Here is a 19134-nt window from a genome sequence, read left to right as displayed (position 1 = left end):
GATGGCTACCAGGAAAGCAGTCTTAAGAGTGAGAAGACGAAGAGGACAATTGTGAAGAGGCTCAAAGGGAGCGCACATCAGGAATGTTAAGACAAGATTCAAGTCCCACTGAGGCATTACGAAAGGGACAGGAGGGAACGTGTAAGTAATGCCTTTAAGAAAGCGTGACACTACAGGGGACTTGAAAAGAGAGGGCTGATCAGGAAGCCGTAAGAAGGCAGAGATGGCAGCAAGATAACCTTTCAAGGTGCCCAGGGCAGAGCCCTGCCGGGCCAAAGAAAGAAGAAAGAGGAGAACCTCAGAAAGAGGGGCGGAAAGGGGATCCACAGCCTTTGCTGTGCACCATGCCACAAACTTGTTCCACCGGCAGGCGTATACCGTCTTTGTGGAGGGACGGCTGGCTGCCAGAATGACATCACAGACTTCAGGAGGCAAGTCAAATGGCATCAACTGTCGCCGCTCAATCTCCACGCATGGAGGTGGAGGCTGGACAGGTTCGGGTCGAGGACCGTCCCCTGCTGCTGCGACAGAAGATCCTCCCGAAGGGGCAGACGTATCGGAGGATCGGTCAACATACTGAGTAGCTCGGGATACCAGTACCTTCGTGCCCAATCCGGAGCCACCAAGATGACTTGGGCCCGGTCGCGCCTGATCTTCTTCAGCACTCTGGGCAGAAGTGGTATTGGCGGAAAGGCGTACAACAGACCGCAACTCCACTCGCGACGAAAAGCGTCGCCGAGCGAGTGCCGCCTTGGAAATTCCAACGCGCAGAACTGCTGACATTGCGCGTTCTCATCTGTGGCGAATAGATCTAACCAAGGCTCTCCCCACTGCTGAAAGAGACCTTGCGCCACCTCGGAGTTCAGACGCCATTCGTGATCCATTATGCACCGGCGGCTGAGTTCGTCTGCTCTGGCGTTCAGAGAGCCCGCCAGATGTTGAACCACCAGGGTGATGCCCTGGTGTTCCAGCCATGTCCAGAGGCGCAGAGCCTCCTGACAAAGGGTCCACGACCCCACCCCGCCCTGTTTGTTGCAATACCACATGGCGGTGGTGTTGTCCGTGAACACCTGCACGACACTTCCCCGGACAGAGGGAAGGAAGGCTTTCAGTGCAAGTCGAATCGCTCTCAGCTCCAACAAGTTGATGTGGAGGCGAGACTCCGCCGGAGACCAGAGGCCTCTGATCTCCGCCTCTCCCATATGGCCACCCCATCATTGGAGGGACGCATCCGTCACTACGACATGATCAGGAAGGGGTAGGGAGAGGCTCTTGCCCATGACCCAATCGCGGACCGTGAGCCACCACTGCAACTGCTGTGCAGTGCCCTCCGAGATCAAGACCTGGTCGGACAGGTTGCCGTGATGCTGGGCCCACTGAAACTTCAGGTCCCACTGCAGAGCCCGCATGCGCCGCCTGGCGTGATGCACTAGTAGGATGCAGGAGGCCATCAGCCCCAGAAGCCGCAACACTAGCCTGACCGAAACCCAGGATAGAGGCCGAAAGATGGGAATCAGGGCCTGTATATCCCGGACCCGCTGTTCCGGTGGATGAACCCGGAACTGCGCCGAATCGAGAACAGCTCCGATGAAGAGGAGCTTCTGAGAGGGGCTCAGGTGTGACTTCGGCACATTGATGGAAAACCCTAGCAAATGCAGGAGATCCGCCGTAGTCTGGAGGTGGGAGACGACTGTCTGGGGCGAGCCCGCCTTCAACAACCAGTCGTCGAGATAGGGGAAGACCGGAACCCCTGATCTGCACAGATGAGCTGCGACCACCGCCATCACTTTCGTGAACACCCGAGGGGCACTGGTAAGGCCGAAGGGGAGCACGGTGAACTGAAAGTGCTCCTGACCCACCGTGAACCGCAGGTAGCGCCGGTGGGCCGGCATGACGGGGATATGGAAATATGCGTCCTGCAAGTCCAATGCTACCATCCAGTCTCCAGGGTCTAGGGCAGCTAGAACCTGAGCCAAAGTCAACATTTTGAACCGTTCCTTCCGGAGGAAGGCATTGACGTTCCTGAGGTCCAAGATAGGGCGTAGGCCTCCTTTGCCCTTCTTGGGAACCAGAAAGTAGTGGGAATAACAACCACGACCTACTTCTGGGCTCGGAACGCGCTCGACGGCCTCTTTGGCCAAGAGGGCCGAAACTTCCTCTTGCAGAAGATTCAAATGATCCTCCGAGATACGGTGGAGCTGCGGTGGCATGGCTGGAGGGGTCGTCTCGAAGGGGAGGGAGTAGCCCCTTCGGACGATTTGCAGCACCCACCTGTCCGAAGTAATGGTACGCCAGTGGAGCAGGTGATGGCGAACCCGGCCTCTCTCTGGCGAGGACTGGGCCTGAAAGCACGGACTAGGAAGGCTTTGAGGCGGATGCTGCCGGGGTGGATGTGGACTGACCCCGTCGTCCTCCAGTACCGCCTCGGCGGAAACCACGTCCGCGACCGCGTGCAGGCTGGTTCTGCGGCCGGTGGCTAGGCGGACGTGAGGAGGTGCACCTTCCTTGGCCACGAAACGAGCGAAAAGCGGAAGTTTGTGGCCGCGGGGCCGAGAGGCCCAAGGAGGTGGCCGTAGTCCGGGAGTCATTGAAGCGAGCCAGCGCACTGTCCGCTTTCTCACCAAAAAGGCGAGCGCCATCAAAAGGCATGTCCATGAGTGTGCTCTGGACATCCCCTGAAAACGACGTGGACCGCAGCCAGGCGTGATGTCGAAGCGCCACCGTGGTAGAAATCGCCCTACCTAGCGAGTCCGTAGTGTCGAGTCCACATCGGATTGCATGGCGCGCTGCATCTCTCCCATCGGCCAGAGCCGAGGAAAGCCTCGCATGGGCCTCCTCCGGGCACAGTGGCAGCACGTCCTCCACCGTATCCCACAGAGAGTGGGAATAACGGTCCAAGAGACAGGCGGTGTTCAAAGACCGCAGGCCCAAACTGAGCGAGGAGAACAGCTTCTTACCGAACTGTTCCAGTCTCTTGGAATCCCGGTCCGGAGGAGCGGACGGGAAGGAGGATTGGGAGGTAGAGGCCTGGATAACCAGACTCTCGGGGGTGGGGTGTTGGGACAGAAAACTAGGGTCGCCCGGAGCAGGGCGGTGGCGCCTGGCAACGTTCCTATCCACAGGAGGGACTGTGGAGGGCTTGGACCAGGTGCCCTGCAGAATGTCAGTGAGGGCCTCATTGAATTGCAGCAGAGGCTCAGTGGAGCATGCGGCAGACTGAAGCACCTCAGTGAGGATGTTAGTCGTCACAGCCACGGCAGGCAGCTCAAGCCCGAGGGCCGCGGCCGCCTTGCGCAGCACCACAGAAAAAGCTGAACCCTCCTCCGAAGCCACAGTCGGAGGAGAGATGAATCCAGTGTCCGGTGGGGTATCCAATCCACTGGCCTCCCCCAGTTCATCTGCCCAGTCCTGAGAAAGTTGCCCCTGAAGGGCCATAGGGTCCTCAGACCCCTCCCATTTGCCCCCGTCATCCGATTCCTGGTAAACAGGAGGAATGATCGGAGCCGGTCGATAGACAATATGTGTCTCTAGCGGCGTCGGATGCGGCGCCGCATCGGCGTCGGGACCGGACAGGGGCTGAACCGGGGATCGACGTCGACCGGCGTCGGGGGTGGTACCGGTGTCGGCGGAGGAGGCGTGACGAGGTCGACCGGCGTCGACGGGGGCCCAGGCTCGGGCCCCTCGGGGACCTGCGGCGTCGGGGCCGGAGCCTCCAACGGCGCCGGAGCCGCCGGCACGCAAGGTCGCCCAGTCGAGTCCGCGGGGCCCGAAGGCGCGCCAGCGGGCATCGACGGCGGGGCCAGGCTCCTCATGGCCGAGAGGAAGGCACTGACCTCCGCCGGCGTCGCGTCAGTCCCAGGGACCGGCGGGTATGGGGACTTGCGCGACGCCTGCGGAGCCGCGGGGGTGGAACCACCCGGACCCTCGGCCGAGTCGCGCGACCGGCGAGGGGAGTCCGAAGAGCGGTGTCGCCTCTTGGACTTCTTGGAGTGCTTCGACTTACCCGAAGACTTCGAGCCATACGAGCGACGATGTCGAGTGCGGCTCCGCGACCGATCCTTGGACCTTCTCCTGGACCGGGATCGAGAGGGGCGCGGAGCCGAGTGGCGAAGCTCGAGAAGCTTGCGGGACCGCTCCCGCCTAGCTTTCGAGGTCAGGCCATACAATCGGAGCACGACTCCGCGTCGTGGTCGAGGCCCAAGCAGTACAGGCACCGGCGGTGATGATCGGTCACCGACATCAGTCGGTGACAGTCGTCGCAGGCCTTGAAACCAGGCATCCTACCGGCACCAGAGTCGAGAAGTGACCAAAAAGAGTCGAAAAAGTTAGTCAAAAATTGACTAAAGGGGTAGCTCTCCCGGATCGGCGCTTACTGCCACGGAAAAAAGAAGAACTGACGTCAGCGCGTGAGGGCGACGTCATTCTGGCGCACGACGCCAACGACGGGCGCGGAGCCGCAGACGACGCTTAGCGACGCGCAAGGGGTATTGCTACAAAAATCTTACGGATCCAGTCTGACGCCTGGGGATATTGGATCCAGTCTGACGCCTGGGGATATTCTAAGGTGAGGAATCTAACTAACGTGTTTCTTTCAGATATTGCTTTTTTAGGATGCAGGGCTGTTAGGTTTTAATTTTGTTTTTAAAGGTTAAGAGATGAATAAGCATATGAGACGTTAAGGGTAAATTTAAAGGGGTAGCAGTGAGAAGGGGGGGATTGCAGGGGGTTCCCCAATTTAAAAAATAAATCTGTCACTACCACAACAGTTGTGTGTTAAAAGTCCTGTGTGGCATTAAAACATGTTGTAAAGGTCAACATGTTATAATGCTTGTGGGCTAAAGGAATGCATGGTAACAACTCCCATTAATTCAGAACACTTTGTATTCTGTAGAACAAAATGAAAACATAAGTCGTTGTTGTTGTTGAATAACTTTATTCGATATAAAATATCATAAAAGTATGTACATAGACAAATCATCATCCTACGGATCCTTCATGATACAGCATATGGTATTAAAAAGATGGTAAAAAGGTGGAATATATACATATAAAAAGCCATTAAAAGGACACATCATGTTATAATAAAAACAAATGATCATAAATCTCCAGTGGCCAAACTCTTTTGAGATTTTAGCAGTTTAGTTCGTATCAGCCAGGCACACCCCAGAAATTTGGCTACCCCGCAGACCACCACCAGGGAAGAAGCATCGGTTAAAAGGAAGCGAAGCGCCACCCTATAGTTCGCAAAGCCCAAATTTCTACAAATGGGGCTGAGCCACTTCCTCCTTGCCGCCAAGAGGAAGTGGGGAACAGATTCGCTTGGGGCAGAACACCCGGGACAGTTGGCAGATGTTGAAGTCTGGCAATTCCATCCTGCTACCAAAGCGTTAAGCGGGAGGGTCCCAAACCTGGGCTTCATATATAGCGTTCTGTCTCGTGGACATTGTATGTAATCCAAATATTGCTCGGATTTGGCCACCATCTTATGCTCCAGAAACTGGTTTGTAAGGCTACCTCGGTTGGGATTTCTAGCTTCCTCTCCCTTCACCCAGTCCCAGTAGGCTTTTTTGATGATTTGCTTTTCAGGTGGGGTCTGATTGAGCCATGCCTCCCCGTAACCGATGTCTGTAACCAATCGCTTTAATTTGCAGATCCATTTGATCTTTTTACCAGTGTTTAGATTAATAATCTCAGTCAGGGCATCAGCATAACTAGCCAGTTCAGCGGTGCGTCTCAGGCGAATCCAGAAGAGCAATGGGCGTAATCTTGCTATGTCCCTGATAGAGCGTTTACCCAGGTCCAACCGAAGTGGTAACAACGGGGTGGAAGGGGGAGGGAAACCAGTCCTCTTAGAAAATGATTCTCAGATTTCTCCAAGTCGCTGGTATTCTCGAACCCCCATAGCTCCGCCCCATATAGTGCTGAGGGTAGAGCCTTCCCATCGTATACCTCGAGGGCTGCCACTACTGGTCTGCTAAAAGAGAGCCGCTGTTTTCTTAGTATAGCGCCCGCTACCCTCTTGTGATTAAGAATCATTTTGGCTAGATGTCCATTCCATTTCATCGTCTTAGTGATCCTGCTGCCTAGATAGTCGATGTCTAGTGGCATTCCATTAAGTGAGAAGCCATTCCTAAATCGTTTAGATGGTGATAGTCATTAGTTTCGTTTTTGAGGTATTAATTACTAAGCCCCGTGCATCACAAAACTGACTAAACCGGACGAGCAACGTTTGGAGGCCACTTGGGCTTTTTGACATCAAAAGGGTGTCGTCGGCAAAAAGAAGGGTGGGAGTTTTCTCCCCTGCCAGGGCGGGGGCGTCTGTTGGATCCTCTCTCAAATGGTCAACCACCCCATTTATGAAGAGGGAGAACAGGGTTGGAGCCAGCACACAGCCCTGGCGGACTTCCCTGTCAACCGCCACCCTATCTGTCAACTGACCCTGATTGTCCCACCTGGTTTTTGCGTAGATCCCCTCATGGAGGCGCCTGACAATGTCAAGGATCAGAGGTGGAAAGCCCAGATCGGACAGCACCGACCAGAGTTTGGAACGAGGGACCAGATCAAACGCGGTCTTAAGGTCAATAAAGGCCAGATATAAGCTGCCTTTCCCAATGACAACTACTTTCCAGTAGATCATAAAAAAAACGGAAGACCTGGTGCATCGTGCCCACCCTATGTCTAAAGCCTGCCTGGAAATGTGAAAGCACGTTAGCTTCATCCATCCAAGTCCTGACCCTCCTAAGGAGGACCCTACCAACCACCTTCTGTATTACGTCGATTAGACTTATCGGCCTGTAGTTGGCGGGATCCTCCCTACTCCCCTTCTTAAATATGGCTACCACTTTGGCGCCTTTCCAGGATTCCGGGACGGGATGGCCTCTAGCAATTAAATTCAATATGAGCAGAATAAGATCGGCCCATAGTTTTAGATCGTGGAGAAGGAGATCACTGGGAATGCCGTCAGGGTCTGCCGCCTTCCCAGATGATAGCCCTGTAATGGCAGAAGAGACCTCATTAAGCTTGAAGAGGTCGAGTGCACTATCAGATGCGGGGAGCACATCTAAAGTGGGGTCCTCAAAGAGTAGGGGGGCTTATGGCCATTGGATTGAGAATGGCTGTTAGCCTCACTGTACAAGCCAGAGAAGTGTGTATGCCACTGTTGAGCCGAGATGTGATTGGGGATCGGATCGTCACCCATACGGCTGCCTTTGTCGATGAGTCCCCAAAACAGCGTGGAGTCTTTCAGGAGGGAGGCAGATTTAAGCTCCTGCCAATGCGCTTCTTCCCAGATACGCTTAGCTAGCTCGATTGTCCTTGCGTACTCTTTCCTTAGCGTATCTAACAAGAGACATATTATTACTTTGAGGGCTACAGTTAACATATGTCTCTTCTCCCTGCATACCCTCGAATACCACAAGTTAGAGGGCCTAGGGAATATTTTGTACGTGCGGGGCTCCGGTATGGTAGAGAGCAAACCCATTTTTCCAATGAAATCTAGATAGTGTTTTGTGAGGAGAGAATTCTGCACACCCATAAGGGGCTCTTGAGGTAGATCGAGCTCCAAAGACAACTGCTCTACCAAGACTCTTGTTTTACACAACATATCCTCATCCTGTGAGACTCTGTTCCACTTTAGGCGTCGATTACAATAAGAAGGCACCACTTCTTTTGTAGACAATTTTGTTACATTGGCTGGTTTGGAGGCTGACCAGATGTTGCTTATATGCATGCAAAGCGGAATATGGTCGCTATCCTGAGTTGGTAGAATTTCCATATCCTCTAAAACATGCCAGAGTCGTATATCCAACAGAATGTAGTCTATCCTTGACGGGCAGCTGGGTCTATTATATGTATTGGCCCGCACAAGTCGGAGCGTGTTCTGCCATTTACGGCTCTGAGGTTATGCTCCAGTGTAAGGGCACTCAGTTGTATAGCCCTTTGAGTCCACTTCTTGATTGGGGTTAGACTAAGGGGGGGGGGGGGGGGGATAGCGAATTTAGTGTCCTGATCACCAATACCCAGAACATCCACAGTACAAAGAGGTTCGTAAGTACAATTAAAGTCCCCAGCCACAATGGCTACTGAGTTGGGGTTTGTGTTGGACAACTCTCTCTCTAAAATTGCTATGGTTGATGAGAGTTGTACCCCGGGAGACCCTCTAGCATAGACGTTAAATATTTCCAAATTGAAACCTTTTTTAGGGCCTTTCACCGACAAATGTTGAATATCGTTTGAGGGGGTAGTGTAGATGGCTGTAGACCAGTTTAGAGAGATATTTAACCAGATATGAAGCCCCCCTGCTGATCGGCCTTTCCCTGATCTTGAAGCTGGGATAAAATAGGCCATCTATAAAAGTGTTCCACTCTGGGAGCAACAGTTTTTTATGTAGGCCGGCAATATTCCAAGAGAGGAAACTTAATGACCCTTGGGAATTGGCCACAGTTCCAATACCTCCTGCGCTTATATGACTATTATAGTGAACCAGTAAGCTCCCCCACTCCGCTTGCTCTTCCCCCCTAAGGTTTGGGCAGAAAGCTATATCGTCTTTTCTCCCCCACTTTTTTTTGTCACCGGGGGCTGAAAATGAACTGTTATCCAGTCAGTCTACTGTACTTAGACCGGACTCTATTCCTTCCCCATCTTGTGACCATAGTGGAAAATTACGAAATTGAATTGCCGAAGTTCCTGGCGGGGAGGTACGAAGTTCGAGTGTCACCAGATTTTCGGCTATTTCAGCGTTAAATACCGTAATCTCTATGCAGTCTGTCCTCGAGCCAACTTTTTTAATCCTTGTTACTTTTGCCACATTCTCCCTTATAACCGACCTGCATCCCCTCACGTGTCTTGTCCAGTGAATTACTTTGTTGTGTAGCGATTCTTGGCTTTCACAGGCTGTGGGGGCTCGTAAGCTTAGGGACCTTAGTCATATAAATTGTAGAAATGGGGCCCCTTGTGGGTATGTTGCCCCTATTGGGCCCCAAATTAGGCCGAATGGACTGCCCTTCCCTGTTCATAGCAGTACTTACTAGTTTGGCTCCAAGAAGGGACCGGTCTGGTACACTGCTTCTGCTACCCATTCCAAGACCCAAGTCAAGATGTGAGTTAGATTGCCTGTGGGGGATAGGAGTGGCAGTGGGAAACCGGGCTTGGGACACTTGGCCTTGCGCTAGACCACGCCCAGCCTCCTCAAAGCTCTTTCCCCTCAATTCCCGGCTTAAGCTGGTGCTAGTCGATATGAGGGGGGGAGGGGGAGGGCTGGGCCGGAAGGCCTATTCTCAAGCAAATCCACCTTCTCCCTTAGCAAGGCCAATTCCCTTTCAGGAAGTTCCACTCTCTGTCGGAGTGCGTCATTCTGAGGGCCACATAGACTGCATGGCGATAGACTGGCAGGAGCCTTGGCCGTCCCTGCTTTGCTAGGGGTGGAAGTTAAACTATTCTCTACACAGAGATCTAAAACAGCATACCTATTTGAACAGGGTAGTTGGACAGACATATATTCACTAGTAGCTTTTGTAGAGACACTTGGAACTACCTTTTTTTGTGGGGATAAAGGCCCTGGAATGCTCTCCACAAGACTGTGTCTCATAAGTGTTAGAAATTTTGGGTGGTTTCTTATTAAACATTGCTGGGAAAACTCTGTCATATGGATAAGGTGATACTGACACTTCCACAGGCCGGTTTCCATCAGCAACTGAAAAAGTGTCAATACTGGTACCCAAAATATCCTCGCAATCATTCACGATGCCCTCAATCCTTGTTAGGACACAGTTTCTGGCGGCGTGGGAAACTTTTTTAGATGTTCTCCCTCTTTTACTTAGGAGCGGGCCCCCACCCTCGGTTAGCTTCCTCTTTCCCATTATAGTTAGTCCACTGTTTCACAGGGTATCTACAAGTCACAATAAACGGCAGAAGTGGTTTAGCTGTATGCCTGGACCAGGGTAAGACGACAGTACTTACAGACGAGTGCTCGTAAATCAAGTGACAGAGGAATAGCCCAGCCCGGCCTCCTTCGGCCTCTGACGGGCTAGGACGGGCCCGCCCTTGGCCCGGGCGCAGCCCGCACGCGTCCCACGCCGCGGTTACCGTTGGCGCGTTTTAAGCGCTGGGATGTTGCTGGCACCTCCCTCCTGAGAGCGGAGCACTCTGGGGCTTGGAGTCCCCACAACAAAGTTCGAACATAGGCAAGGCGCGTAAGTCACTATTATCAAGACAGAGTTGGGGATTATGTACTACAATTATTTTAAAGAGCTGCAAAAAAAAAATTATTGGAAAGCTGCATGAAGTGAATCCCAAATGGGAGAAAAAATCTTACCAGTTCTATACGATCTGGGCATCTTAAATGTAACAGTGTGCCAGGAGCAATCTAGACACCAATGTGCAGCAATGACAGGTAATCACTGTCCAAGCAGGCGCATTTTCATGTACGCAAGCACCTAATTGAACCCAAATATGGTGTGGGTGGAATCATGGTATAACGTTCCTGATGCACACGAGTAGTGGGCGTTAGAAGCAGCCCCCAAAAAAAGCAAAATTTTATCAAACCACAAGATACAAGTCAGCCTTTCCTAGTAGTTGTAAAACAATGTATCGCCTCTTGCAAGGGGCTAATAAAAAAGAGAAGACAAGACTGCGTGAAAAGGACTGCCAAACTGGGAGGGATCACTGCAGAGAAGAAAAGTTTGTGCAAAAAGCGCAAAAGACAAATGGGCATTGGAATGTGTGATAGTATCTATCATGGGCTTGTGGAAATATTAGATTTCCAAGAGAATCGTAGTTAATAATAACAGCATATGGTAGAAAATTATAAATTGAAAACAAACTAGTTATATGAATAAAACAGCAAGAGAAGATTAAAGATGTAATCTTGGTGTCACTCCAAGACACAATACAAATCACTGCACGGATGTCGAATCTAATGCTACACATTAATTTCATGATAAATTAATTCATAACTGTGCACTGGAGATAGTTTTTCATATTGTTATCCAATCTTATAGTAGGAAAGATAAGCATTGAAAAAGCTTTCCCTTTTCCTACACTACATGGGAGTAAGTGTTTTGTTGCTGTATAAAGCATTTGTAGCCAGTAATCCCAGCCTTAGTCTTAATAGTGTCTTCTGTTTTCATTTTTTTTTTTTTTTTTTTTTTTAACAGGTTACAGTGTGCTCTGGATGTCCTGCTGGTGACCTCTAAATTGTTTTGAGCACATTGAAGCTATACAAATGATGGAGATTAAGTTATTAAAGCTTTTCTAGTTGCACAAGAAAGACTGTTGGCCTCTAATTTTCAGGTTGCGCAAGAAGGATTGTTGGCCTCTACTTTACGTAATAATTAAACTTTTGTAATTGTTTACCTGCTAAATGCAAAGTGTAATTTATTCAAATTAAAAAGGTCCCTGTGTCACACAGGATCTAAATGCTCATTATATCAACGATACAACACCTTCCATAGCTTTCAGGTGTAACATCCCACTGTTTTGAATTTGAGAGTTGACCACAAGGGAAACGCCAAATCTCTTTGGTAATTATTCCACAGTTGTATCCATAGTTAATGTTGCTGAATTGTGACAGCATATCCTTTGCAACACATTTGTTTTGAGCCACTTGTTGTGGCTGTACTACTACCTTATTGCAGTAGATTTCCTCTTGTTGATCTGTTCTAACATATTTAAAGTGGCAGCCGCAAGCGACTAAAATAGTGAGGCTTTTGGTGACACAGTAGATCTATCCATTCAGGGTAATGCCCTATTAGGGTGTCATTTGAATGCTGAATTGTTTAGATGTTAACTACTGCTAGTAATACATGATTATCATAACTTTAGGTGTTGTACTACTACCACTCAACTACTTATGCTTCTTTTGCTTCATTTTTAGCAGTGCCCATATAATATTTTTAATGCTGGGCAGGAGGAAAAGGTAACTTATCTGTGTATTTCTCATGGGAGTAAAGTTATCATATAGTCAGTTATGCAATTTAAAAGATTAACGTTGTGTCTCTGCCTTGGTTCTTCGGGCTTTCAACTGTTTATTTGGGCAAAAGAAACACAAAAGATGAACGGTCTCCATGCCACTGGAGTCAAGCTATCCTGGCTGTTGAAGGGTGAAAGCCCGAAACCGGTCCTAGGATGCTTGTTTCCAGTCCAGGGAGGACCTGGCCTGGCAGTTTGGGCTGCATTGTTCCCAATGGGTACAGGGTCAAGACTGATCTGCATATGGCTGGGTTCATACTGGAATTGAATGGGGAGCAAAAAAACAATGGTTTTAGGCCTAGATCCCTTTACTGGGGTGAATGTATGACATTGTTCTGCATTCTGTCCATCAATTGTTCTTTTAGCGTTTATTTGGGCATTAGCATGTACTGCGAATACTATTGATCTACATCTAGAATGGAAATTAGTTGAACTGGAAAGCCTAGACTGTTGCAGTTGTATGGAAGATTACTTGAAAATGTTGCTTGCAGTAGTGTAAGATGGCCACAGAGACTGAAGCATCAAGAACGTAAATCCCTGGGATGAAATGTACCCTTTAGATTAATTGTATCTCTGTCCTTGTTCTTGATTCACAGCTTCAATCGGATTGACATTCCTCCCTATGAAAATTATGAGAAGCTGTACGAGAAGCTGCTAACGGCCATTGAAGAGACCTGTGGGTTTGCTGTGGAGTGACCATCTCAGGCTTACCCTGGACTTTATTTATATGCTTCTTCGCCAGAAAATCTCCCCACAGACATGATTCAAGAGTTGCTTGAAATACAGGAAAACTTCCCCTTTGAACCGTAGGACACTGTACAGGGAAAGGACAATTTTGGGGACTATTTTCCAAGGAAAAATGGTTTCCCTGGCCTTTGCCATGCGACTACTCTGAGCTGCTATTTAAAACTAATATCTTGAACTTAAGAAATGCTGACTTATCCTAAATTTCAACAGCTAAGCAGTATTCTACATTTAAAGACTACTATTTTTTTTAAAGAAAGGTATTCCATTCCATTGTCCTAACTGGTTCCTGTTCCCACATAACCAAGCCTCAACTTCAGCCGTTGGTACCAGCCCATTTTCACCTGAGCATATGAAACTGAACAGCACCCTTACTAGCTCTTTTTTTATAAAATGTTTGAATGACTCCAATTCTACATACAACTGTTAGTGTTTTCATTACCAACATTTGTTTTTTATATTTAAAAATAGGGAAAGAGTTATATTTGGTATTAAGTTAATTTCAAGTGTAAAGAAAAGGTTTTTTGTATTTTGGGAACAAAGCATGGTTTGCCTGAATCAGATATTTCATTTTGATTATCTTGATTTGTTACAGTACCATGGAAAAAAAACACGAGCCCCTTTTTCTACAAGGAATATTTATATAGATTTTTAAGCCAGCATTTTCATAATTGATTATCATCTGAAATCTCTTGCACGTGCTAAATGCATACTGATGACCAAACATTTAGAATGTGATGCTTGTCAGTGGTCAAACTCTGTGTTCTCAGTAAATGCCATTGCTTTCACTCAGACGTTGAATGTATTAAAACAGTTTTTCAGACAGTACTTAGAATAATGCAAAACATCTTTTTGATACAGGACAGACTTGCTTAGTCTTGCTAGTTTATGTGGGCTGCCATCAAATGATAGTGTCGCTCGGTAAGGCGAAAGACGTTGGTCTGAAATACTTGACAATGGAGATTGTGCTTAATTGTGAGTAGTTGATTTTTGAAAATGTGTATGGTGCAGCACTCATTCCAATTTATTAACAAAAACAATGAATTGCAGGCCACGTTTTCTAAAACTTTACATTTTCAAACCCACAGCAATGTATGCATTTGAACTGGTGTACATATTCAGTCAGTTGTGTACATTTACTGATGTTTTAATCTATAAATGTATTGACCCATTAAAAGCACTAAAATAAAATGTGAACGAGCAATCTACATTTCCCGGGAATCTGATTCATATAGGGCAAATGTTTCTCCATTGTTTGTTGAAGTTATTTCAGGTCTAAATGTTCTGTTTTGCTTCTGCATGATCTATGCAGTCAAGTGCCCGTGACGCTGTGTTACATGAGAAAATGCATAAATATATTTTTTTATATTGTGACATAGTTTCTATGCGGTCAAATATTCAGAGTCACACATATTGTCTATTTGTCCCTCGATGAAGTATGTTCCAATTCCTGCCAGTAACCTTGACATCTAGTCTGGCATCTCCGCTTTTAAGCATGAGCTTCCTTCTGAGGAAGTTGTTCGAAAGAGTGTTGTTTTGCGATGATGCATGTTACAAAAGAAAGCCGTACACCAGATATTTTGAGTGCCTTTACCTTTGGGAATCTCTAAAATACCACTTCAGATAAGGTCACACGTTCCACTTTTTAAACTGAGAAATCCTTTATATGTTTTTTGCTGTCTTTATGACCTGTTAGATATTCATTTCAAAATCACGGAAATTGTAACCCCGAGGTGCTGGCATAAGAGCACCCTATGCCATGAAATATTGAACTTGCATTTTTTGATCAATGTGAATATTTATTGCATTCTTGCCTCCTTTGCTGGGTTTCCCTCTAGCCATTCTTTAGTTGCATACCGTTTTTGTAAGAAATATTTTGTAATTAATTATGCAGTTCTTTTCTGAATGTTTTAATTATGAAAAAGAGACTATTTTGCGGGCTTCAAGTTTGTATTCTAGAGGGTTTTATGTATCCCTCTAAAAAGAGTTTGGTTACGGTGCTGTGTACAGGATGTTAAATATGTACTCAACTTTTTTTGCACATTGGGTCAGTTGTCATACTCGACAATTGATTTTTACCAAATCAATTGTTCTGTTTTATTGTTAATACAGACATGGTTTTTATATTGTACTCTCGTCCAGGGCACACGCATTTACCTGTTTTTTCTAAAACACTACTTAATTGTTGGTTGTCTGGAAGGCTCAAAACCGGTTGCATTGATGGAAGTGAAAGCAACAGATATATTTGCAGGCAGTGTTCCATTACCATGCGTGTGCTTCCTCGTACTACTGTTGGATCAAACCTCTGGTTTCTAACATAACCATCTTGCAAACAGATGAAATTCAATTTTCTTTATTCTTTCAATCATTGCTTGGATCTATCAACTGCCTAGAGTTCTTTAGTTTTTGCTTGGATGTCATTAGTTTACTTTTCATATTTCTGACCTTCTTCTCCCCTTCCCTAATTTGGCAAAATATTTTGTTTCTCATTTTCAGAATATTTGTATTTATTGCAGAGTGTTTCTAGTGTTAATACTCATTGTATTGTCACCCAGCTGTTAAGAGCTTTAAAAAAATAATACCTGTATAAAACAAAACTGTATATTGTACCCATGCAAATGTTGAGCAATAAATTGTATGCTGTTTGCACTGTCACAGCATCAATGTTTTAAAGTAATGCTTGTTTTCCTTAATTTATGAATGCTAGACTAACGTCGCAGATTTCAGTCTTTTTTGTAGTTTTTTTTTTTTTAATTAAAAGACACATACTCATGTCTCAAATGAACTGACACATTTGAAACCACTCACCAATAATAATAAAACAAATGAAGGACAAGTACCTCCCAAAATCCGATCAGTGCACAATTAAAGTAACTTTCTAAGTACGTCATCTTTTTTTTTTTCTTGAAATATCCGCTCCTAAGCCCTGTGGGAGAGTTTACCAAAAATAAGAGGATTGGGAGTAGAACAAATGGGTGTGGAACTTTAGAAAAGCATCATAATATTCAGTCCCTCAAACTTCTTCTCTGTTATTCTTTAAACAACCCCCCAGAACCAAGTCACAAATGTATGACAAGCAGAGGGTTTCACGCAAAGAGGCAAACAATAATCAGCATCATACTAATTTTATTGATGATCATTTACCTTAGAATATTTCCCCTTGTGCGGTGATCCTAGGACACGTCCGAGGCAAATGGTGAGGAGTACACTCCAAAATCTATATATAAAAAAAAAAGGATTTTCAAATTCATGTTGACAGATGCCTCCGACAAAACTTCCTCCTAAAATTGTATTGCAGTACCTATGAACTGCTGACTACATGTCTTAACAATAAGAAAAAGTATAGCCTGATAGGGCTCTAGGATGTTCCACTACTCTTGATGATTTTTACTGCCTTCTAACAGTCAGTTGTTTTTTCCAGCTTCTAGAGTAGAATCCTAAATACTCCAGGTGTGTTCACATGTGATTTTTCAAAAAGCATTCTTTCAAATATTTTTCATTTTGATGTCATTCAACATTTTAACATCTAGTCACTGGCCACTGGAACTTCCAGTTGGAATCCCTTATTTGTGACATGCCCGTCTTGTGGAAGAAAAAGGGCAGCTACGGATCCACAACAGGTTTGTTTACCATATTCACACAAGAAATGTCAAAAAGGGCCCTCCAGGACATGCAGACACAAGGTTTCAGGTGAAACTGTAATACCTAAAAGAAAAGGGCAGATAGGCCTGCCAGGGAATATTCAGCTCCACTGCTTTGATGTCAAACGTTTAAGGATCGTCTCAGCGGAAGATCCTGGGAGAGGAGGTCCGAAAATTAAAATAAGGTGTTCTAGTCATTGATAGTTCTATCAATGTAATTCCTGCTCGCCATTGAGGACCTTGACGGCAGCAAGAACTTTGGTACCAACATATTCGATGTCAAAATGTTGTTACCTTCACCGAAGCAGTAGGTCTTCGATGTGAAAATATTCCAAGTGCACAATAGCATCTCCTGTCTGTTTTGTTCACACGCTCAGAGCCAAGACACAAATTATTCTTGGAGACTTTTCTGTCAAGATACTGTTTGATGTCGACCAAATTAACATTAAAGAACTTGATGCTGTCTTTCATGCTACTGAATTCACTCTGAAGAAAAGGATGAGAGCAACATAGTCTGCTGAGCTAACACCACGACCCTTGAGGTTCATGATACCACGAGAAGATCTCTACAAACTCCTCTCCCTCCATTAAATCTGCCTCTTTCTCCTCCTCATCCCCCTTTAAGGAAGGTATCCAGGAATACATCTTTGTCTCCAATAAGAAAGTTGCCTGTAACAAGGCTGTTGAATGGTGTCATTTCTCACCACAAAACACCTCTATCTCAGTTAAAGTATTCAGAGTATGCATGCACGCCATGAAAGCATAGTTACCAAGTCTCCTGCTCCATTCTCTTTTCACTCATGTTCCCACTCCTCTGACTCTATCATCCTATACACCCATATCACATGTGAGTTCTCCTTCAAGGGTGAATGATATCTCCATATTTCATAATGTTTTATTAAGAGGTGCGACTAAATTAAATATCCCGATGGGGGCACCAAAAAGATTGGTGACAGTTTCAATGGATGCTCTCCTGCCTTGAGTATGTCCAAGACTTCTGCTTCTGGTGCCAGGCTGGCTGCAGTTTGCAGAGGATAAATTCCTAATGCTAGCCGCTGTAAAAGCAGCAGCTTCACATATGTTCAGGAAATGTAAATCTCTTCCGTAAGACCTAGATTTCTTGAAGTTTTACTATAGTCCAGACTATCATTGTTTCGGTAGTGAGAAACCCTGAATCTGCACATGAAACATTTACTCCACCTGATAGGGAAAGCAAAATGATGGAAGTGGCAAGGAGGAACATATGTGGAACATCAGCCACTGCATTGAAGAGAAGCAATGCTACGGTTGTTATGGTTCGAAGGTCTTGCGCCTTTCACTGATGACCTGCCAAAACATCACAAGACTAGGAGGAGATGGTCCATGACGATTCTCTTGACTCAAATCGGGTACTGATGTGGCAGAGTTGTCGGCATCTGGCTATTTCAAACACTCAAAAAGTGATGGGAGGAATACTTGCAAATAGTCTAACCACTTTGCCACCTGAGATTAGACCCAGCCATACATAAATCATCCTTGGTCCTGCTCCAATAAGAACAGTCCAGCCTGAACTGCCAAGTCAGGTCTTCTCTGAACCAGAACAAAAGCAATCAAGAATGGTTTCAGCCCAGTTGGGCCACTTCGGTCGTGTGCTGCTTGGTTCCAGTGGAACACAGAGCACAGGAATAATCTCTGGGCATACCCTTGGTTACATATGGCATATCATACACACAAAACAAAGCTGCATCTAAGACCAAGAGCGATTTCCATGTCTTATCTTTTGTACCTGCCAAGCGCAAATCCTTGGGCACAAAAATATACTTCACTCACTGTGCATGTTCAAAGAGAGGAAAGAGACTTACGACCTAAAAAGGCCTCATTCTATGAAATGGGCATTGATCCCAAAAGTTCAGGGGCACCCATTATAGAGGCCATCCCATGAATGGAGTCACAATATGTCTCTGTACTTAAACACACATCCCCAAACAAAGGAACATTCTGGAATGCTGATTGTTAGTAATGCAGGGCTGGACCAAGCGGACATTATACAAAGGAACGTTCCTGAGTGCTTATTAATGGTGATTGATAGTCATGCAGGCCTGAGTCAAGAGCACTGTATTTTGTTTCTTCACCAGATGGCCCCATGAAAGATCACTTAAGTATAACAAAGTTCTAAGTAACCTCAACTGCTCTTCATGCATGTCATGTAAGGATGTGCCAGGTAATATTATTTATAAGGCCTTGTTCGGGGGGGACACAGGGCAGACTGGTTATTAGGCCCCAATCGTGGTGGTTAAGGTAATTTGCCACTGGAGCCTATTGGTTCATCCTATTATGGCTCTGTAAACTGTGCCAAGTAAACCTTTTCAGTGCTCGACTGTGTGTAGTGAGGTTGAGCAGGCACATGCTTCTCAGGGAGGCAGTGTGTGGGGAGGTGGTCAAGAGCTCAGAACTCAACAGTCTGCTATAAGCACTGTACCCTGTATCGTGTAGACATTTCTTCCTTCCACTAGGGTCAAGATCCCTTATCTACAGTCCCCAATACACTATGGGTTCAGGCAGCATTAGGCACAGGTGCAGATGGCTCAAATACTCTCACAGTTTAAATGAGCAGCTCAGTTGAGCGTCTCTTTACCACTTGGGCAAAAAGTCCTAGCGTACATGGGATACTCAACCTGCATTTGTTAAGTCTCTTATTCTTGGTGCAGGCTAACCCCTGTCATTTACATGCTGCTGATAGAAGCATTTTGGGCTGTGTGGCAGATATGGTCCTGCCTCACATCTTAGACTTCTCTCTTGCAAG

The 19134-nt window shown here is 46.5% G+C and overlaps 1 protein-coding gene across 1 annotated transcript in view; it reads left to right on the top strand.

Moving 5' to 3' along the window:
* The window catches only part of SMURF2 (SMAD specific E3 ubiquitin protein ligase 2), a 1110500-nt gene extending 1095112 nt beyond the window's left edge, over window positions 1-15388 (top strand). Inside the window, exon 19 of the mRNA XM_085617253.1 lies at window positions 12564-15388. Within this exon, the coding sequence (XP_085473379.1) occupies window positions 12564-12663 (100 nt within the window). The 3' untranslated portion in view covers window positions 12664-15388. The remainder of the gene's footprint in view (window positions 1-12563) is intronic.
* Window positions 15389-19134: the final 3746 nt, after the last annotated feature.

This window comes from Triturus cristatus, chromosome 7 (genome assembly GCF_964204655.1).
Source record: "Triturus cristatus chromosome 7, aTriCri1.1, whole genome shotgun sequence".
Lineage (NCBI taxonomy): Eukaryota > Metazoa > Chordata > Amphibia > Caudata > Salamandridae > Triturus > Triturus cristatus.
This window is presented reverse-complemented; position numbering and strand designations above follow the sequence as displayed.